The sequence below is a fragment of the Eumetopias jubatus genome, unplaced genomic scaffold (assembly GCF_037043125.1).
Source record: "Eumetopias jubatus isolate StellerSeaLion01/CBP00866 unplaced genomic scaffold, mEumJub1_p1.0 scaffold_8, whole genome shotgun sequence".
NCBI classification, from domain to species: Eukaryota; Metazoa; Chordata; class Mammalia; order Carnivora; family Otariidae; genus Eumetopias; species Eumetopias jubatus.
In genome coordinates this window covers 28110372-28131688 of record NW_028274814.1, presented here as the reverse complement: position 1 = coordinate 28131688, position 21317 = coordinate 28110372, and the positions used below count along the sequence as shown (strand labels likewise).

The following is a 21317-nucleotide window of genomic DNA, read 5'->3' as shown; positions in this document are numbered from 1 at the left end:
GCATTCAGGGCAGATATTTCTCAGTGTGTCTTATTATGTATTAAAAAATATGTGTGCGTGCACCGAAAGTAGGTGCTAAATATTTCAGAATGACTCTTTAGGACTAGTACTTGTAACTTAATAATTGCATGATATAGGCAGTAAATGCAAAAGGAAGAAGGTAAAGGAAGATGACTGTGGGCTGGGGCAGGATGACTGCACAGGAAAGATGAGATTTGAGTTGAGCTGTGAAGCCTGCTTACATAGAGGTGAGAGTGGGCGCCGGGCTGAAGAAAAGCATCACCTATGATACCCAAGTAGGACTGAGTGTAATGAAAGTACCAGTGAGGTGGCCAAGTTGACATATGTGGCCAGTGCATTAGGAAGGTGTTACAAGAACATGTGAAATCAGTTTTGGGGGGGACGTAGAGGAAATGAAAGCATGGTCAGAAACACTGCATGTTTCTAAGGAGGGAAGCAGTACGATGAAAGTGATATCTTAAGAAAATTGTGCTCCCGCTGAGTGCAAGAGAGACTCAAGTGAGGATACCTGGAAACTGACCTAGGAGAGTGATGGTAGGAAGAGAGGGAAAGAAAACGTTCTGAAATCTGTGGCCAGAAATGGACAGGAAGAGGGGAGAACCAGAGGGTCTTGCGTTGAAATTGCAAAGCATATGGAGGAATTCAAGATGATCATTTATTCTGGACTGAGAGAATACTACTGCTTTTCCTAGGAATAGAAGAGTTGAAATGCATATCTACATCATTAAGAGGAAGAATGAATTATTTATCCCTGCTATTTTATACATCATGGAAGTAACCCCTACTTGTAGCAAAATTGAGAGACTGCAGAAGTGTTTGAAGTTACAAGTGAGAGTTTCCTGCTTCCCTCCCTCTGCACTGCAGCTTTCAGCCCCTTAAACTGTTAACAGTTGGATGTATATCCTTCCAGAACTTTTTTATGTGGGCGTGAGCAAGCATGTGTCTAATTTTTATAAACTTTGGGTTATTTTCACTTTACAGCACGATTTAATTTCAGACATACTGAGTTTGAAGTGAAGTGATTTCAGTTAAAAAAAAACAAAACAAAACAAAAAATACCACTTTTGTAAAGAGAATCTTGCCTTAACTTTGTATCTTTCTATCTCTGTCCATTTTGTATGGTTTCTTCTAATGACATTTAAAATTTGCACATAGATTATCTTTCTGATCTAAGTGTTTTCTGTAAGTTTTCTGGGGTTTAAAAAATTGATTCAGTGCCATACAGTTGTCTCCCCTCATCCGCGGGAGATACATTCCAAGACACCCCCCCCCAGTGGATGCCTAAAACCACGAATAGTACTGAACCCCAGATATTCTGTGTGTTTTCTCCTGTACATACAAAGCTGTGATGAAGTTTAATTTATAAATTAGGCACATTAAAAGAGTAACAACAATAGTGAATAATAAACAGAACAGTTATAACAGCATATTGTAATAAAAGTTATGTGAATAATCACTTTTTCTCTCTCTCAAAATATCTTAATGTGCTGCACTCACCCTTGTGATGATGTGAAATGACAAAATTCCTGCGTGATGAGATGAACTGAGGTGAATGACGTAGGCATTGTGACATAGGGTTAGGCTACTGCTGACCCTCTGATGATAAGTCTGCTGCTTCACCACGTTGACTGTGGGCAACCGAAACCAGACAGAGTGAAATCTGGGATGGCGGGGAGGAAATGCTAGAGTTCATTCAAAAAATATTTATTGAGAGCCAGCTGTATGCCAGCCACAGTTTTAGGTTCCAGAGATGTATCATTGAACAGTGGTGCAAATGGAATGGACATTTACTAAGCACAGCATTCTAGTCGTTTGATAAAAAACAGTAGTAGTAATATTTACTCGGCATTGGGGCGCCTGGGTGGCTCATTCATTAAGCGTCTGCCTTCGGCTCAGGTCATGGTCCCAGGGTCCTGGGATCGAGCCCCACATTGGGCTCCCTGCTCGGCGGGAAGCCTGCTTCTCCCTCTCCCACTCCCCCTGCTTGTGTTCCCTCTCTTGCTGTGTCTCTCTCTGTCAAATAAATAAATAAATAAATCTTTAAAAAAAAAAAAAAAAAACTTGGCATTTACGTTTGGGCCGTCACTGTTCGTCTGTAAACTACTTCTGAAATTTATTCTGTACTAGCTGATTGTTAGTGTGAATTGTCTGGTTGTCAGGTCGTATTTCAAACTGACTTCAGGAATCAGCTTTCTGATATTTAAACAGTATGCTCTTTCATTTAAAATCTGTTACATTCTTTCCAATAACTCAGTCTTAAGTATGTATAGTATGTTTGATTCTGAGCTACCTATGAACCCAATACTTCTTAATATTTTAAAAAGTATTCATGGAATTTTCTTAAAGTAATTTGCTTGGCTTTTGACTTTGTTTCAGATGGCCGAACAGACCCAATTTTGGATGATGTTGGTGAAGCTTTCCAGCTTATGGGGGTTAGCCTTCATGAACTAGAAGACTATATTCACAATATTGAACCTGTGACTTTCCCACATCAAATTCCTTCATTTCCTGTTAGTAAGAACAATGTCCTCCAGTTTCCTCAACCTGGAAGTAAAGATGCAGAGGAAAGAAAAGAATACATTCCTGATTACATGCCACCCATTGTGTCTTCACAAGAAGGTTTGTGAGTTTTTTGTTTGTTTCTTACTCATACATTTGTAACTATTTTAATTTTAATGCGTTTATAATCTTCTTAGTTTTCCTGAGTGAATTGTATAAAATGCTATGCCAATGTATAAATTCTAGAAATGCAATCAAGGTGTTTTAATGTTTACAAATTAGTCTAACCCTTAAGCCAACACACTTGCGTTGGTACCGCTAGGCAGAGCCATGGCACAGTCAAGGTTATGTCTGATGAGGCATCTGTTTCCTTTCGGAATTTTCAGTGGGGGAGAACAGAATGTGACCACGGACAGAAGGCTTTCAAGAGATGTATTATATGGGAACGGGATATTAGATAAATTAGAAAATCTTTGCAACATAAAGGAAAAACCTGGGTCATTCTTTTCCTCTCCTACTTATTGTAAATGTGAGTCGGATGATACTGGGGGCAGAGAGTGAGTAAATATTCACTTGTGCTATGCAAATTTATCTCCACTTTTTAGTGATGAGTAGAAATGTTTATTGTTTGGCCATACAGAATTTTTGATTAAAAAATAATAGCTAATCAGGCACAGTCGTCAATCACTTCAGAGGTCCTTCCTCCCCGCATGATTGTACATGTTGATCATTTAAGTTCACTAAGGCTCTTAAGAGATACATAGTAATTTGTGATTTCATGCAGGTACACAATATTTTTCCTTGTAAAAATGGAAAAGTTGCAATTCATTTCCTCTTTACCTTTATATTTGCCCCATTTTACCTTCCACCAGCAATGCTTCAAGGTTCCAGTTTCTTGTCATTCATTTCTTATAATCTCCTGTTCCACTTTAATAGCATCTTGGAGTGCTCCCCATTTGTTTCATGGACTAGCTTTCGACTTGGAATCGTTGTACAATCTGTGTGTCAGTGTTGCCCCATTTGGAAAACTGGCCCTACGTGGTAGAGACTTATCGTGGGTTGGTGGATCTTCCTTAGACAATTTGGATCTTGGGTGCAGGAGGCCCTCCCACAGAGTGCTGGTGCTGTCATTAATGGGTTGAGGACGCAGCACCGTACCTGCGCTTGTTGGTAGCTATATACATATGGAAATTTAGATAGGTAGGTATCCTAGTTTTCTGAGTTGAGTGGCTTGGGAAGTTGACTTTGCTTGTCATCTCAGCACTTCTCTACTGCAGGGTCTTGGGGATTTAATACTGACTGAAGCAGGAAGTACTATCACCAAGTGCTTCACACAGAGTGTGCCTTTGGTAAATGTTCTTGAACTGAGTGAGATGGTATTTATAAGGTCTTGTCTACAGAAGTTCATTGTTTCTCCTCCTTTCCAGGACGACTTTTATATTACTAACAGTAGGACTTGGAAATCTACAGATGTATCTCAGTCATCCCAGCTTCCCATAGTACCTGCTTAAAATTCTGTCTCCTCCTCACCATTGACTTTTTTTGTGTCTGTTGCCTGTATTATCAGGAAATCTTACCCTTTATAGCCCCCATGTAAGGTCTATCTCTGTAAATGTCAGCATCTTTGACCTTAGAAACTTATATTTGTTACAACTTTCTAGACGCATATTTGTTTACTTTAAAAATATAACCAGTGCATTTCAGTATCAACATTATCAAAGGAGGGTTTCTTGGGCAGAGGCCTGGTTAGTAGCTGGATTGCAGAGAATCCCATTTTCTGTTCTAGACAGGTCACGAATATCAAGTAGGCCTGGAATTTTCTTCTTTGCTGTTGTCACTCAATATGATTTATTAAGCATCCTAGACATCAGACCCTGAAAGCAGTGCTAAGTTAGCCCATGATACGATCTCTTATGCTTTAAGAGTAATCTTTGAGTGGCTCTGAAATTTTTAGCTGAAAGGCCACTTAAAAGGACAAGAAATACAAAATCTGGAATTGTGCTAAGAAAGCCTAAGTGGTAGTCCAGTGCTGGGAGAGACCTTAAGGTGTTATACAGGAGGAAACTGAGGGAGCCACGCTAGTGTAAATAACCGGCACATCAGCGAGTCTCTGGATGATGGGTGATGATGAGTTTGATATCAGTGAATTAGCAGTAAGTTTCACCAACCAGGACTTCTGTGCATTATCAGTTGGCATGTTTTTGAACCAAAACTACTATCTTCTCCATTTATAACATTTATAGTCCATTTTCTCTATGCCTTTTGGAGCTTTCTCAGTCTGTTTTGTGGTTTACATATCTGTCTTCTCTTCTACCTCCTATTTAATAAATTGCTTAATTTTTTTTTTCTGGCCTTTTAAAAAATCTGGACTCAGGTGGACATTTGATTAATCTTAACCCTTGATTCGTGCACAAGCTCATCATTGGCCCACGCATAACCTGCATTTATTCACGTAGAGAGTTTATTGAATCATTTTTAATAATCTAATAAGCCCTGCCAAGCTCACTACTGAAAACTAAGCTCAGGGCTTTGGTAATCATCAACACTTAACCACTTAGTCCCTCTCGTTTTATTTTTATAGCATGCAAATGATACACAAGGAAATTCATGCTTAGCATTTGTAAATACTGCCACAGAAATGTAACTAAGATATCAGTAAAAGAGTCTAAAAAGCAATTTAGGGATTTTAATACTGACTTCAGTCTGAAATTGCTACAGTAAATTTTTGAGTCTCTCTTCTGAATTATTTGAAGTAGAATCTTATTTCATTTGAAGTTTTAGGCAATATAAATTACAAACATTTTGAAAGGAAAATAACATAAGCCTTGAACACTCCTTTTTTCAGCTAACAGTTATAGATTCTCTCAGGAGCAGAAATATTGCTGATTCATAAGGTATGCATATGGTTCCTAAGGATGCAGTAAGCAATAGGCAGTACAGTAGGATGCTTACCAGTCCTCTTTCCCCTGTTCAGGGAAAAGGATATCAAAAGCAGTCCTGTGGTTACCATTTTTTAATATAGTCTCCCAAGTCAATTTAACAAGTCATTTATAATCTGAAATCTTTTTTTTCCCCCACGGGTACAGCATGTTAGAAAGTTCCTAGCAGTCTGGTTAGTGGTGCAGAGCGTGGTACAGGTGTGCACACCTGTGATAGGCTTGTTCACCAACTTCTTTATTTTCCTTTTATTTCCTTAAGAGCCACAGACAGGGCTAGACTTTGGTCAGAAAATATAATTAGCAAAGTATGGTCATGAGACTACCCACTTCTCGATCCTTCAGCTTGGCTAGTGTCAGGAAAGCGTGGGAACGTCTTGTCTGCTTGCAGCACTGTGAGCACTGTGCTGAGGGTGTTAGGAACAGGCGGTCATAGAGGCAACATGGGCCCCGAGGAGCCACTTGGGCGTGACTCAACGGGTTGTTGAGTTTATCGTCTGACCAACTTGCTTTGCCTTTCTGAACTTCATATGCATCATCTCTAAGAGGTGTAGTGATACCTACCACATGGGTGTCTGGGAGGCTTAGGTGAGAGGGTTTTGTGAGACATTTGTATAGAATTGGACAGCGCTTCCCACATAAGACACAGAACAGTGAACGTTCGTTCTCTTCCCATTTCACCGTCCTCACTCTCAAGGAGTTTACTTTTCAGTTGAAATAGCATATACATTTGTGAGGTAACTCTACAAGGAGAATAAATCCGGAACGGTGGTGATCATAGACTTAGGGGCTGAGGGATGCACACCTAATAGCTGGGCTGTAGTAGATGCTTGACTGAGGAGCAATGTGGTGTGACTCTCCGCGGCACGGGGGTGACGCAGGAGATGACACGGAAGGAATATTTGCTTGTGTATCCAGTTGTATGTTTAGAAATGAGACCTCTCTGAAAATGTCTTATAAATGCACATTTTGCATAGACTGTTCCAGTTCTGATGGCTGGTACCCGATGTGTTTTCTCCAAGAACATTCTCTCCTCAGCTTGCCATACATATTTTCACATTCACATGAGTAACATATTTTTTGCTCCTTGTTTTGTTGTGCTGAAGAATGTCTGCAAATAGCGTATTATGCCAGAGTCATGGTTGGGTTCTGAGGGTGGTCACTGGATCGCTGGTCTGTGAGAGTCTTCTAGGTGGTCTCTTGATTGGTCCAAGCTATCTGTGTGAGAACAAGAGAAACAGAAGCCATTTGCTTGGCTTTACTTACTATAAGAAACGTACCCACCTTAACTTGCACTTGGTAGAGATACTGTGATGTTTTGGGTTTCTTTTTTTTTTTTTTATTTCTAAATAAACTTTATTCTTTAAAATAGTTTTAGCTTTACCTACAACTTGAGAAGGTAAATACAGAGTTCCCTTATATGCTGTACCCAGTTTCCCCTGTTACTAATCTTACATTAGTATGCTACATTCATTGTAATCAGTGAACCATTATTAACTAAAATCCATTATCTTTAGTGTTTACCTGACGTCCTTTTTAGGTTCCAGGATCCCACCCAGGATGCTGATTATTTTATTGTCATGTCTTCTTGGCTCTTGTGGGCTGTGACTTTCTCAGACTTTCCTTGTTTTCGATGACCTTGGTAGTTTAGTTGTAGAATGCCCCTCTCCTGGAATTGGATCAGATGGGGGTTACTAGTGTTGGGGAGGGGGACCCCAGAGGGAAAGCTCCACAGTCCTCACGTTGTGTCGGGGCGCACACCGTGAACACGGTTTACCACTGTTGATGTTGACCTGGATCACCTGGCCTAGGTAGTGTCTGTGGGTTGTGTCCCCTTGAAGTTACTCTCTCCCCGCTTCCCACGTTGTCCTCTTTGGAAAGAAGTCGCCGTGCGCAGACCACACCTGGAGTCGGAGACGCCCCTCCCTGAAGGTGGAGTATCTCCGTAAATTAAACTCTTCTGCAGAAATTATTTGGGGCTCTTTTGATTTGTCTCTTCTCCCCCCAGGGTTCCTATTTTTTTAATGAAGCCTTTTGAAAAAATAAACATTTACAAGTTTAAAATAACAAAAGTAGCGTAATCGTTGAAAAATAAACTGTCGTCCAAGTATACGAAGTATAAAATGAAAGGTCCTACGCGCTTTCCTTATGCTCCCATTTCCCAAGAGTAACCTTGTTCAACAGGTGTGAGTCCTTCTAGATCTTCTCACGTGACACACTGTGACTCCCGAGTCAGGACTCTGTGTCCACTCCGAAGCCTGCCTTAGTTTCTCAAGCTGTGCAGTCTGACTTTTACCCCCCTCCTTTTCTTGAAACAGCGCTCACTGAGACCACCAATTCCTACCTAACTGGCTGACCTAAATGGAATTTTTACCCTAACTGCTCTTCCTTTGGGGGAGGTGTAGCTTCGTGAATTATTGTGAGGCAAATACCTCTTAAACAACGTGCCAGTTCAAGACATAAAACTTCACCAGCTACCCCAGAAGCTCCTCCCAACCCACTGTGCCCAGCCACCGCGCTCACAGCCCCTTGTCCGTAGTCCCCCCAAAGTAACCCCAGCCTGACCTCATAGGGATTACTTCTTGCTTGCCTTCAGTCCTGTCAGTCAAACGTGTAACCCTAGACCCTTTAGCTTAACCCCTCCCCCTTAAATATGATGTGTCTTCTAAGTCTCTTTTCCTGTACAGGTCCCCGCACATCAGCCCAATCCCCGTCTTTTCCTTACCATTTATTTATTTGTTGGGGAATCTGGGTCATTTGACTGGAACGATTTCCCACAGTGGATTTTGCTGATTGTGTGCTCATACTGCAGTTCAGTGTGTTTTTGCACATTGGCAGCGAGAATCTGAGGCTTAATCAGACTCTGGTCCAATACCTTTGGCGAGAGATATGTACTGTTGTGTTCCTTCGTCAGGAGACTGATAATGTCTAGTGTTCACTTTTTTGATGTTAGCAGTGTTGATACTTACTGTGTAAATGGATTAATCTCTCGGAGTTGCAAGGTTTTTATTTCATTCTTTCGTTAGAATAATTTTATCAGGTAAGCCTTTCACTCATTCACTATTTAGTTACTTAGTGGCAGAGTTCAGACAGAGAAAGGAAGGTAAATGCTTGACAGTAAAATGCTCTTTCATTTTATACACCCAGTTTTCAAGATAGTGAATTGGTTCCTTATCATCCGTAGGTGACTAGTTATTTATTTTTTTAAAGATTTATTTATTTGACAGAGAGAGACACAGCGAGAGAGGGAACACAAGCAGGGGGAGTGGGAGAGGGAGAAGCAGGGAGCCCGATGAATGCGGGGCTCAATCCCAGGACCCCGGGATCACGACCTGAGTCGAAGGCAGACGCTTAACTGACTGAGCCACCCAGGCGCCCCGTGACTAGTTATTTTTTTAATATGTTTATGAACTCATTGATTTAAACATATTTGATAGGTTTCTTTCATTACAGCATTTACCCTTATTGCAACTCAGATTGTCCCATCCTTGGCCAGTGGCAGCCTCTTCAGTCTGGCCTCTGAGTCCTTTTAACATGACGCTAGTAGTCTTTGATGACGTCTTTGCAGCCTGGTGTATCAAAATGTTGTAGGCTTATCTTGTGTGTTCTTGGCCCACACTTGGAATCCTTTTCCAAGCAGCCCAGGCTTCCTGGGAAATGGCATTTTATGTCCATAATCTGGGCACTGGGGGTACTTGTCACAACTGGCCATTGTTTCTAGGCAGTAAGTAATACTTATACTTAAGAATATATATATGCATGTATGTGGATCGATAGATAAGGGGCAGGGTACCTCATGAGTTCATGCAGACATTTCCAATTCAAACTCAGGCCTGTAGGATTTTTTACTGTTATATCAGTAGATTCTTTGTCCACGACTGAGAATTCTGGTTCCCAGGCATAAACAGGAAGATAGAATTAGAACATTCCAGAATCACCCTTTCTCTGCACCCGAGGTGACGCATACAGTGGTAATACTGATACCGTCCTTCGTGATTACTGAACCAGGCTAACTTCCTTTTTCCTTTTGCTATCCTTTTACTCACCCCAGTTGTCTGTGATCGCACCGTATACACATCGTCAGGTCATCTGGCTACTCTCTTGAGTTCTGTGTTCTTTCGTATCTTTTAGACCATTTCACAATAGTACAGTAGCGTTTTCATCTGTTTTTTGAGTATGTGTTTCTCATGTACTTTGGTTGCCTGTAGGGATATTGTTTTGGTGTTTAGTCTCTTTTCTTCCAGAAGTTGTGTGTGTATGAATGTAGTTCTTCTGAGCGTCTAGAAGGAAGCTCACAGTGCTCCCTCTCCTGTTGTTCACTGTCACGTGCAGAAAAAGCAGCTTGCTCTCTGAGATTTTCTATTTTCTTGCACCGCTTTTATTTGGATCTTCTCTTTCCCTGATGCCGGTTTTCTCTTCTGCTCAGTCATGATGTGGTCTGAACAAGTATCTTCTCAGCAGGCTCTGTCCTAGGCAGAGCAGGGGAGGGTCGGATGTGAAAGCTCAGGGGCTGGACTCCTGAGCTTCCTTAGATCCTGCCTCGCTTCCTGTGCCCCCCCACCCCCCGCCCTCTTCCTGTCCCTGTCCTGGAAGAAGTCACACCTGTTGCAGCTTCTGGGCCACTCTTCGCACGTTGGTCTGCCAGACTTTCAAGGAATACGTCCTGGCTTTCTGAGGTTCTGCTCTCTTGGGCCAGTCTCTCCATGGCTTCTCACCGTTTGCCCCTGCACAGATAGGTAATACTTGGCTTTTGTGGCTCTTGGTGGTTGGCCCTCACCCCTTGTATTTTGGTGTTGCTGGGTAAACCCTGTCACCTCGTTATGTTGCTGTATTTTTATGTAGCAGTTTGGGAAGATCCTGAAAGTACATTGCCACACCTGCCACTCTTCTTCCAGGATTCCCTTCATTGAACCTTTTTGCTGAATTTATCACTGTTGGGCACTTCTTGAAACTACTTTTCTTCAGAGACAAAACACTCTTTAGTGCTCCCTCTATTATTAATTCATTCTCTGTGTCTTTCATGGCCCCATCTTCCATGGCTCTTCTACCTCTAAAATGTGGGTGCTCCTAAAATCTTATTCTTGACCTATTGCTTTTCTCTCTTTATATAGTTTCATTGTGTGATCTAATCTTCTTTCATGGTTTCAGGAACCGTTTATGATGACTCCCCAAACTGCTTTTCCATACCACACCTTTCAGACTCTCTATCCAGTTGGCAGTTGGCCATTTCCACATTTCCCACAGGTGCCTCACATTGCTGTGCCAAAGGCTACACACAGTATTTCACCATGAATACATCTGTATCATTTATCTCAGTTGGTAGCACCATCGAATCCCCAGTTCCTCAAGCTAGAAACATGTCTTTGACCCCTTCCCTCATTCTATTCCTTCATTCCCCAAAAATAATTCTGCTAATTTTATTTCCTAAAAATTTCTAAAATACTATTCCATCATTCCTTGGTTTAAACCTTTATCTTTTGTTTGAACTATCCTTACCTTCCACAACAAACTGTTTAACAAAAAGTAAGTATATTCCACGGTGTAAAACACTTTATTAGCTTCCCACTGCTCACAGTTAAGGTAAGCAACCTTTTTTTTTTCCCCCAAGGAAAACCAATAATATCTGGGGAGCAATTGCATTTTTTTCTTTCAAAATGAAAATAGCTTTAGTCCTGTAGAGAAAAGATGCTTCTTCTTACAATTTAGATTACTTACTAAATGAAGAGAAGAACGTTAACGAGGAATTTTGTACTGCTTTCCAGATACTAAAATAGTAGTATTTGTGTTTATTTGAAAATAGCACTATAAAAGCCACCTTCAGATAATTTATCTTAGATATCACATGGTGTGTTCATAAGCATTATCTCATTTCATCTTGAAACAACCCCTAAAGGCAGATGCTAGTCTCATTCCCACTTTACAGAGGAGAAATGGAAGTTCCAGAAAAAGGGTGTGTTAATGCACCTTGAATTACATTGTGAACTGGGAGCAGAACTGGATCAGGATTTAGTCGATGACACTCGGTGCTGTCATTATGGGTGCCCACTATGTGTTGAGTCCTACACAAGGAACTGGAATTGAAGGTAGTTGGATAAGATGTCCCTCCCTGCTCACTTTTGGCCTTTCTGTGGTTATTGGAATGTGCTCTGCTTGGGTATGCCATTCCTAAGTGGAGAGGTACCATCATCAAACCAGTTTTCTCAATGGACGGGCTTGCAGAATTTCTTCTGGCCTCCAAAGTCTAACCTCACTCCTAACCCCTCCATGAGTATGTCGTTGCCTTGCCCTTGACACTCAGATATTTTCCCTTTGTTACCTTGCAGGGCTAGAGTGCAAGGGTCCTGGCCAAGTTTATTTTGTGTATCCAGGGTTGTTTCCTGGATGCATCGTGTTGTTTGTTTTTCTAGTTCTGCAGCATCGGAGCCAAAAGGTTGCATCTGAAGGATATCAAGGGCTGATATGTGGTGACTTGCCTGTGACGTTTCAATCCCAGATATCTCAGTGAGAACGTAAGGGCTGTCTAAAACCAGACTTCTGCCTCCATTACCTACTAGTTTTCTGCCCCTCATTGCTTCAGGCTTTAATCTCCAGAATCACAAACTTGCTTTTGTTTCCCAAAAGGAACTGTGGGCCTCCATATCTTTGCTCAGGCTGATTTGGAGCTCTGCTGCCTCGCCATGCTCCTCTGGGTACCCCTGTAATATGTATCTCTACCTCACACGATGTATTTTTTTAATTATTGATTTTGTTTTTCTCAAGAACCTACACTGGCCTTGCTCCCTCTTTCAAGCCTGTACTCATTCTGCATTTCACCTTTTATTGCACAAAACTAAAGTGCTCTGAGGCTGCCTGAGAGGTAAATTCAAGACATGGACAAAGTTACTGCTGTCTTTAGGGAAATTTCTTCAGAATGTTGGGGAAGCTGTCTCAAAAAGTAACCTGCCTGAAGTCACACAGCCGTTGAGTGTGAGAAGAGAGGGAGGTCAAGCAGGCGTAGGGCAACAGATGTTACATGGGTGACGATATAAAACCCCAAAGTTAATGCTTTTGTTGTAAGTTAGGATTTATTCTGTCTTGCTTTCCTGAATTCAAATCTTTTCAGTAATTGCAGTAATTGCATTTTATTTAGCTAATTATCTGCCCTAGCTACATAGGGCTTTCCTGTTTCTGATAAGCAATATAAAGTTGTTTGCTCATTTACGGTGCTTATATACTGATCTTGTGCCAGTGGTGCTCAAGGGGAATCAAAATCACTGCCAGTCGTGCATGTAGTTGTGGAGAGCCCACTGTACGCCAGGCATGCTGCTTATTGCTGGAGATACGGAGGTGAAAGAAAAAGAAAGGGCCTTCTTTTCCCTCGTAGAGTCCGATCTATATGGAGAAAGACAGATGAGACTAATAGTAACATATGATTTTAATTTATAATAGGGGGTATCTACCCAGTATTCTATAAGGAATGAGGAAATCTGGGTATTTTTAAGAAGCTGGGACGAGCTGCTGAGATTAGTGAATTCTGGTGGCAGTGAGAAGGGTAAACTCAAGAGAGAAGGGTAAACTCAAGACAGAAGGGGCTGTGGGAAAAGAGTGTTTCTAGAGCTGCTTTTCGTAGTCATCCAGAGCAGGGATGTTGGGGCCTGGATCCTGGCTGTGATGAAGAAGAGGGGCAGAGGAAGGGCCAGACTTGAGAGCTAGTGGATGGACGACATTCAGTGATAGATTGTAGAGTATGATAGAGAGGAGCCAAGGTTTGGGAGACTGTGTGGGTAATCTAAATATCCAGCTCTTAAACAGACTGGCCTGATCTGGAGTTAAAATTTGGAATGGATCTCATATCCCTCAGGCAGTGGTCTAACATGACCATGTATTTATTTTTGAAAAAAAGGAATCCCGTAGGGTTCAAGACTGTGTAATCTGTCATGAACCTGAGACACAGTGCAGACTTTGTTGCTTATTAAGGGCAGTGGATACACTTGCTTTAAAAAAGGCCAGGTCTACTTATTGTTGTTGTTCTTACTGTTATTATTACTAGTTTAACTTAGAGTATCCACTCTGTGCCAGGTACCATACTGGGGATGCAAAGGCTCTCCTTTCATTGACCTCAGGTGCAGTGAGTATGTTTAACCGTGACCCTGTTTGTCATTGTAGGACACTGAATTAACATTCATTGAATTCTTAGAAATTGCTCGAAAACACCTAACAGCTTTTTTTTTTTTTAATTAAGAGATTAAACATTCGGTTCTAGTTTGCTAGGTTAGGACTTTGACTGCCAAAAATTTGTAACTTGGTATTTCAATGAAGTATGACAATTTAAAGCCATTGTTTTACTTTCTCCCGAGTGTGCCTACTCACTTTTTCCTCTCTCCTCGTTGCCACATTTATAAAATGGGAATAATAGCCTCCATTGGATTGTTGTAAATGAATGAGAAAAATGTTATCTGCTATGGTAGATCTTCAGTACGGTCTTCTTAGAACCCGCCACATTTACAGTTCCTGAAGTTCCTGAAGATCTCAGCTCCAAGTATAATGGTTGTCATACCAAGATATCCAGAAAAAAAAAAACCCACGTACAGGGCAGTCAATGTGCACATTTGTGATGCTGTCCACCCTAGGTCTTTCACATTTGGAAACCCTGAGGTGGTGTGTGGAATGCCGTGGCGTAGAGTAGGCTCAGCTCTCAGCTGCTTGGGGGACTGCCCTGCGTGCTGGTGAAGTGGGATGTTGTCCCAGCTGGCAGGGATCCTTTGACCCTGAAGACCATAGCATCACTCAAAATTGTATACGATTGATTAGCTTTGAGAGAAAGACAGTGACACAGGCGGATGTGCAGTTTGTGTTGGCCAGATCTCTGTAGTTCCCTCTTAAATTTCTGTGAGTCTCTTCCATTGTTTTTTTTAATGATAGACTTTAGTTTTACTGATCTACTTTTAGGAACTTTGAATCAACTTTTTCTAAACCTTAGACATATTTAGGAATTTCATTTGAGATAATTTGAATGGTCATTTGCATCTAATTTAACACAAGAAAGAAGCAGTAATTTCCCTCTCTTTTTTTTGTTGTGAGCATGGTGATGTTCTGTGATGGTGTTGGCTGATTGTTACTGCTCTGTGCTAATACACCACCATGGGCACAGTTAAAGCTAATTATTTCTCATTCATGTAATCAGACTAATTTGAACTTATAATTAATTTTTATCAAGTATTAGTTTAGTAGCAAAAAGGTAATGTTTAAATATACTCAGTAATATTTAATTACCCATTTTATTCTTGCTGGGGACTTCAAATTCTGCAGTCTAAATAAGAATATTGATTTCTTTTTTAATGCGAAAGTGATTGCAGTTCAGTAGGTGGCACTCTTTCCTTTTCTGTTAGTGTTAATGAATATCCAGTTAAATGACAAAAAATTTTTTCAAAGTCATAAGAAAAACCATACAACTTAGACCATCACTGGCTTCTTTTAGAAAGAAAAACAACTTTGTTAATGATTTAGCTTCTGTGCGACTTTGTTAGAGCAGTTACAAATGAATAGATTTAATATTTATTTTCCTTAAGGAAGCTTGTATCCAGAGAAAAATCCCTTTTATCATTTAGCAAAAGCCTTATGTTCTTTTTTCTGAAACTAGATTTTCTTTTTAAAAAATTTAAATTATCTGTTAGTATCTACTTTCCTTCCATGTTTTGATTTTTAAACATTATCTTCAAAGTCCCATTTGGGGATACTTACTTTAAAAAATGAATGCACTTTCCCTGGTTTAACGTAGCAGTTTTCCTGATTTTTTCAGTGTGCCCATCCCTTTTGTAGTTATGAAGAGATTATTTAGTAGTTGAAATAATTAATACAATTTTCTTTTACTCTTTTTATTCAACATTATTTGTGTTCTGCTTTTTTTTTTTATGATTTTATTTATTTATTTGACACAGAGAGGGAGAGAGCACAAGTAGGGGAAGCAGCAGAGGCAGAGGGAGAAGCAGGCTCCCCACTGAGCAGGGAGCCTGATGCAGGGCTCTATCCCAGGGTCCTGGGATCATGACCTGAGCCGAAGGCAGATGCTTAATGACTGAGCCACCCAGGCACCCTTGCGTTCTGCTTCTTTAATATAACACTTTTGTTGTGTGTTTTCCTTGAGCGGTTCTTACTCTTTGAAAGTATTGGCATTTCATGATATTTATTCCTTCTTAGAGGTTTTCAAAAGAAGAAAAGAGAAAATTTACATTTTTTAATAAATTGAATAAAGCTCATTCTATCCTACCATTACCATATGGCTCTGTTGAGCTCTTTTATAAATTACATTGTGCAATCTTACGGATTATATTTTCCTGTATCTTGAAGCATTTTGCTTATTTATCATCATAAGAATTATCTTATTATGACTCATTGCTCATCACTCAGTCCCAATTATGCTAAAAAAAAAAAAAACGATGGAATCGCCTAGATAAAGATGATCCAATAGCGAAATAAATTGTCATCCTTCATTTTTCTAATGAAGAAAAAGAGTATTATATTCTACTTCAAGAATGCATTAGGCCTGGAAACACCATGTTTTAGTCTACTTTTAGATTTCACTGAATATAGTTGAAAATTTGGAATTGTTCATTTTCCACTTCCATTGGAAAAGAGAAAAACTGGCACGTTTTACAATTATGAGACAAATCAAAAATACATACAAAGAGCTAGCCACATTTCTGGTCGATGATGATGATGATGATGTTGATGAAGAAGAAGAGGAGGAAACCGAAGGAGGAGGAGAAATGAAAGTAGTTGATTGTATAAAAGAAATCTCAGACTCTGGGTCTTCAGATGACAATGTGCTAGATGAATTTTCAACCTAAAATTGACAACTGAACAGTGTTTCTCAGGTATGGTTTTCTTATCCAGCTGGTCATTCACCAGGAAATGCCTTATGATACCATATTTTTGTAACAAGAACCAAAACCATTTTTTTTTGGCTAAAAGAATGTGTGACTATACTTTTTCATGTTCCATGCTCTTATACACCAAAATTTACATGCTTCGAAGGGTGTGCTGTGTTTATAGTCTTATTACAATTTCTGATAAACTAGTTTTTGCTCTCCTTTTATTCTTACTTATGTAAATTATTTGTAAAATGGCTTAAAAATGTAAAGGTTCCATTGGACCCAGATGTCAAATGCTAATAGCTATTTTTCCTGATGTACTAAGGGTTAAAGTAAAAAAAGTATTTGTCAGATTTAATGGCACTATTACATTTTCACACTTCTTTTTAGTGTGCAACCCTAATTATGTCTGACAGACACAATTGGGAATAGTTAGAAGGAAATAGTAGTTCTGGACAATCAGCAGTGGAATGAAACCCTCAGGAAGTCCCAGTGCCATGGTAAAGGAGAAAAACTCACTTTTCATTTCCTCCCACGTACAGTGTGTTCAGATTAACTTTAAAGGAGCCCGGGATGTAGGTCGGAGACTTTGTCTGCAGTTGAGTGTTAGCTGTGTGTGGAGCCCGCCTCAGCAGGCCTCCCGTCATCAGCTGACAGACCTTCCCCCGTCCCTCGAGAGCTGCCGGATATCCTCTTGCAAGTGAAATATGAAACAGGGAGACCACTTAGGTTTTCACTGAAAGGATTCCTTCAAGTTCAGCTTCCGATGAAGCTGTTAGTGCACTCACTAGTGGCTTCTTAGTTCAGGCTGACTTTGTTGGGAAGGAAAGGCTAGCTAGTACTGTCCTCTATGTTACGACGGAAGATGCTTTGGAAGAATAACAATGAATGGCATGAATGCTGTACCTTTGCATACCTGTATCGTGGCTGTCATATGTCCTCTCGCTAGTACTGGGCAGTTGTCAGGCCTGCCGAAGTGATATTTAATGTCCTGTGTCGGGAGAGCCTATCAGCAAACATATATTTATAGTTTAACGAATGTTGAGTGTTTCAACAAATGCTTCATAGTGGGGTTGCTTGGAGACTTTGTTTTTCAACTTTGTCTTTCCAAACTTTAATCACAAAAAGAAATAACACATGGTGATTTTTTAACAGCTTGAGAGACAGGAGACCAAATTCTGGATTGGGTGAAACTTAGTAGACACCTGTGACACTTGGCTGGCGTAACTCGGGTGCTGCACACTCTTCTCTAGGCATTACCCACACTGACTCATGTACTCCTTGTAATAGCCCTAGACCTTAACAGACTGTTTCTGTCCTCAGAAATGTCCTGTAGAATGCAGATGAGCAAACTGAGGTGTAAGGATGATAAATAACTTAAGGTCACACACTAGTAACTGGGGGATCCAGGATTTGAATCCAGGCAGTTTGACTCTATAAAGAACTAGTTGCTTTTTTTTTTTTTTAATTACTGAATAATTTTTGTACTTAAATCCTATTTCTAGGGGCGCCTGGGTGGCTCAGTTGGTTGAGCGACTGACTCTTGATTTCGGCTCAGGTCATGATCTCATGGGTCCTAAGCTGGAAACCACCCCCCATCAGGCTCCATGCTCAGCTGGGAGTCCGCTTGGGATTCTCTCTCTCCCTCTTCCTGTGCCCCTCCCCACACTCACACTTGTGTGTGTGTGTGTGTGTGTGTGTGTGCACTCTTTCAAATAAATAAAAATTCTATTTCTGTAAGTGATACTCCCATTTATTTATAAGGTTGAAATATTGATTAGGAAGATTTTAGACGCTATACCACTGGTTTCATCCTGTAGATCTTAGACTTCTGGGAAGACTTGGGGTTATTGCAAGGGACGTGTAAATTTATATTGCATAAAGCATCATGTGTAGGCTAAGTAAAAAATACATATAAATGTATACATACATACATAGTACATAACTACTTTAAATGTGTATAACGGTAGTTGTGGTTCATAACATACAAATTCATTTAGTATAGCTTAGTTCAGAGCTTTCTGTTATGATGTATTTCCCTAATAAACGTATAGTAAAATGACATCTGTATTGTTGGGGTTCTTCAAAGCTTTTGATGTTAAAAAAGTGGGTATTTATTAGAAATGGTTGAGAGCCATTGAGTGACAGATGACAGGATTTGCCTGATATATGGGTTCCCATCTCCTGATGAACCCTCTGTGTAAATTGCTCAGCTAACAACAATGAAACTCGGTGTTATTTTCTGTTCGCAGTGCTATACCTGTAGATTACATCTGTGCTATGTTTTAATTAAGAAGCACACTTGACAGTTACCACTCTGTTCATTGATTTGCTCTCAATGAATGAGAGCATTCATTTTATTTTGGAATTGATAGGACAACTCATGCCATCAATTTGGGGAAGTCATATGTGGGAGGCAAAATTCATACCATACATAAATTTTAAGTTAAAAATTGATAGTATTTAAAATACTGGCTTTGTAGTACATGGTCCTTTATTAAACTTATTCAGCACATACTTATCAATCTCTGGTTCTGTGTGCCAAGCACTATTATGAACACAGAAAATACACAAGTGAGCAAAACAAACAAAAATCCTTGCCCTTATGGAGTTTATACTTCACTGGGTGGAGTAGACAGGAATAAACATAACAAAATAAGTAAACTGTATAACATTTTGTATAGTATTTATTGGGGAGGGTACTATGCGAAAAAAATAGAGCATTATAAGGAGAAATGAAATGCTAGGGGTGGGGAAGATAGTTGCAATTAAAAATATGGCAGTCACTGGGGCGCCTGGGTGGCTCAGTTGGTTAAGCGACTGCCTTCCGCTCAGGTCATGATCCTGGAGTCCCGGGATGGAGTCCCACATCGGGCTCCCTGCTGAGCAGGGAGTCTGCTTCTCCCTCTGACCCTCCCCCCTCTCATGCTCTCTCTCTCTCTCTCATTCTCTCTCTCTCTCTCTCAAATAAATAAATAAAATCTATAAAAAAAAATAAAAATACGGCAGTCAGGTAGATACTGAGAAAGGAGTACCTGAGCACAGGCTGAAAGGAGATGAGGGAGACATCTGGAGAAAGAGTGTGCAGAGAAAATCTGAGCAAAACCCAACAAAGGGCACCTGGTTGTATATTTGACACGGGGGTCAATACTGCTGATACAGAATGGTGATAGAGGGGCAGAGTGTTGAGAGGGGTGGGAAGGAGGTAACACTAGAAGGGATTGTCATAAGAGGCCTTGTGGTTGGAGTGAGATGTACTTTCAGTGAGATAAGAGAGCTATTGAAGCATTTTAATATTTTAAAAAATGTATTATAGAAAAATTTCAACATGTAAAAGTGAACAGACTAGAGTAATTCACTTCTCTGTATCAGTTACTCAGATTCAACACTCTCTTCTCATGGCCAGTCTTACTTATTCTGTCTGTATTCCTGTACACTTCTCCCCCGTTAATATTGTTTTGAAGAAAGTCCTTGACATCATGTTAATTTGCCAGTAAACGTTTCAGTATACATCTCTAAAACATAAAAATGGGGTGCCTGGGTGGCTTAGTCGTTAACCGTGTGCCCTCGGCTCAGGTCCTGGTCCCAGGGTCCTGGGACTGAACCCCGCATCGGGCTCCCTGCTCTGCGGAGAGCCTGCTTCTCCCCCTCCCGCTCCCCCTGCTTGTGTTCCCTCTCTCGCTGTGTCTCTCTCTGTCAAATAAATAAATAAAATCTTAAAAAAAAACATAAAAATGATTTTTTAGCATAACTACAATAGTATTATCCTCAGAATTAACAGTTCTTTAACATTGTCAAATAACCAGTCTTTTTTCAAGTTTTAAATTGATAAATGTTATAAATGTTTATTGGTTATTTTCCATTTTTAAAAATCAGGATCCAAATAACACATGTGATTTGTTGATATCTGTGTGCATGCGTGTGTGTGTGTGTGTGTGTGTGTGTGTGTGTGTGTCTCTCCTCCCTCTCTTTCCCTTTTGCATTTGCATATTTGTCGAAGAAATTTGGTTGTTTTGTAGAATTTTTCCGTCTGAATTTTGCTTATAGTATCCTAATGGCTTTGTTTTACATGGTCTTCTATATATCCTGTAGATAGAGTTGGATCTAAAAGTTTGATCACTTTCAGGTTTGATTGTTTGGGCGACACCATTTCATAGTTGGAGATGTGTAATTCTATCTGGGGACACATCATGTCTGTGTGTGTGTATATGTGTGTGTGTGTGTGTGTGTGTGTGTGCGCGCGCGCGCGTGCGCGCGTGTTTGTGTGGCTGAACCCGTCAGTGGAAGTTGCAAAATGGTAATAGTCTAATCCTATCCTTCTTCTATCTTTTATCAGCTGTATTTCTTCCATAAAGAAAAATTTCCCTTCATCCACTACTTGGTTGCATAGTGGTACAATTTATAAATGAAAGGCTGGATAAATGTTTGATCTCTTTTCTTCATTCATCAGTTTTCCAAATAATGAATTGATTCCCTAGCTTCTTCCAGCAGTCATCAACTACTTGTGTGTGTATTTTTTTTTTCCCTAAGTATCATTGTGAACTCATGGATTTAAACAGATTTGATGGGTGTTAATCCATTGCGGTTATTATCCTTACTCACGTTCAGATTGTCCAGTCCTTGGTGTTTGGGACCTGGCTCATACCCTCCTCCAGGGACCAGTTGTTAAGTATTCCAGAAATTTGTGGGTTGGTTGTTAAACACAGCCTTTATTCAAAATTAAATCATATAATTTACAATCGCATAACATATTAAATGCAAAGGTACTCAGAACTCATCACATCCTCGTCATTTTGTCATGAGGTTAAGCTTACTGTGTCTGTAGGGTGGAGTGTACTGTATAACTGTGCGGCCCTGTGTGTGTCCTCCCAGCTCCCCACTGGAGACATGACATTGGCAGTTCGAAACCAGTTGCGGCAAGAGTATTTACATCACAGAAATCAGCAAATGCTATTTTGTTGATTGTCTAGACTTCAGAAAGTAATGGTGAAAAATGTTGGAAATAGAGATT

At 40.2% G+C, this 21317-nt stretch overlaps 1 protein-coding gene across 3 annotated transcripts in view; it reads left to right on the top strand.

Moving 5' to 3' along the window:
* The window catches only part of TAF3 (TATA-box binding protein associated factor 3), a 174971-nt gene that overhangs the window by 3013 nt on the left and 150641 nt on the right, over nt 1-21317 (top strand). For all 3 annotated transcript variants that reach the window (XR_003611033.1, XM_028114691.1, XM_028114690.1), the window contains exon 2: nt 2398-2640. Coding sequence is in view for 2 of the 3 variants with exons in the window: in XM_028114691.1 (XP_027970492.1) it covers nt 2398-2640 (243 nt within the window). In the remaining variant the exon portion in view is untranslated. The remainder of the gene's footprint in view (nt 1-2397; nt 2641-21317) is intronic.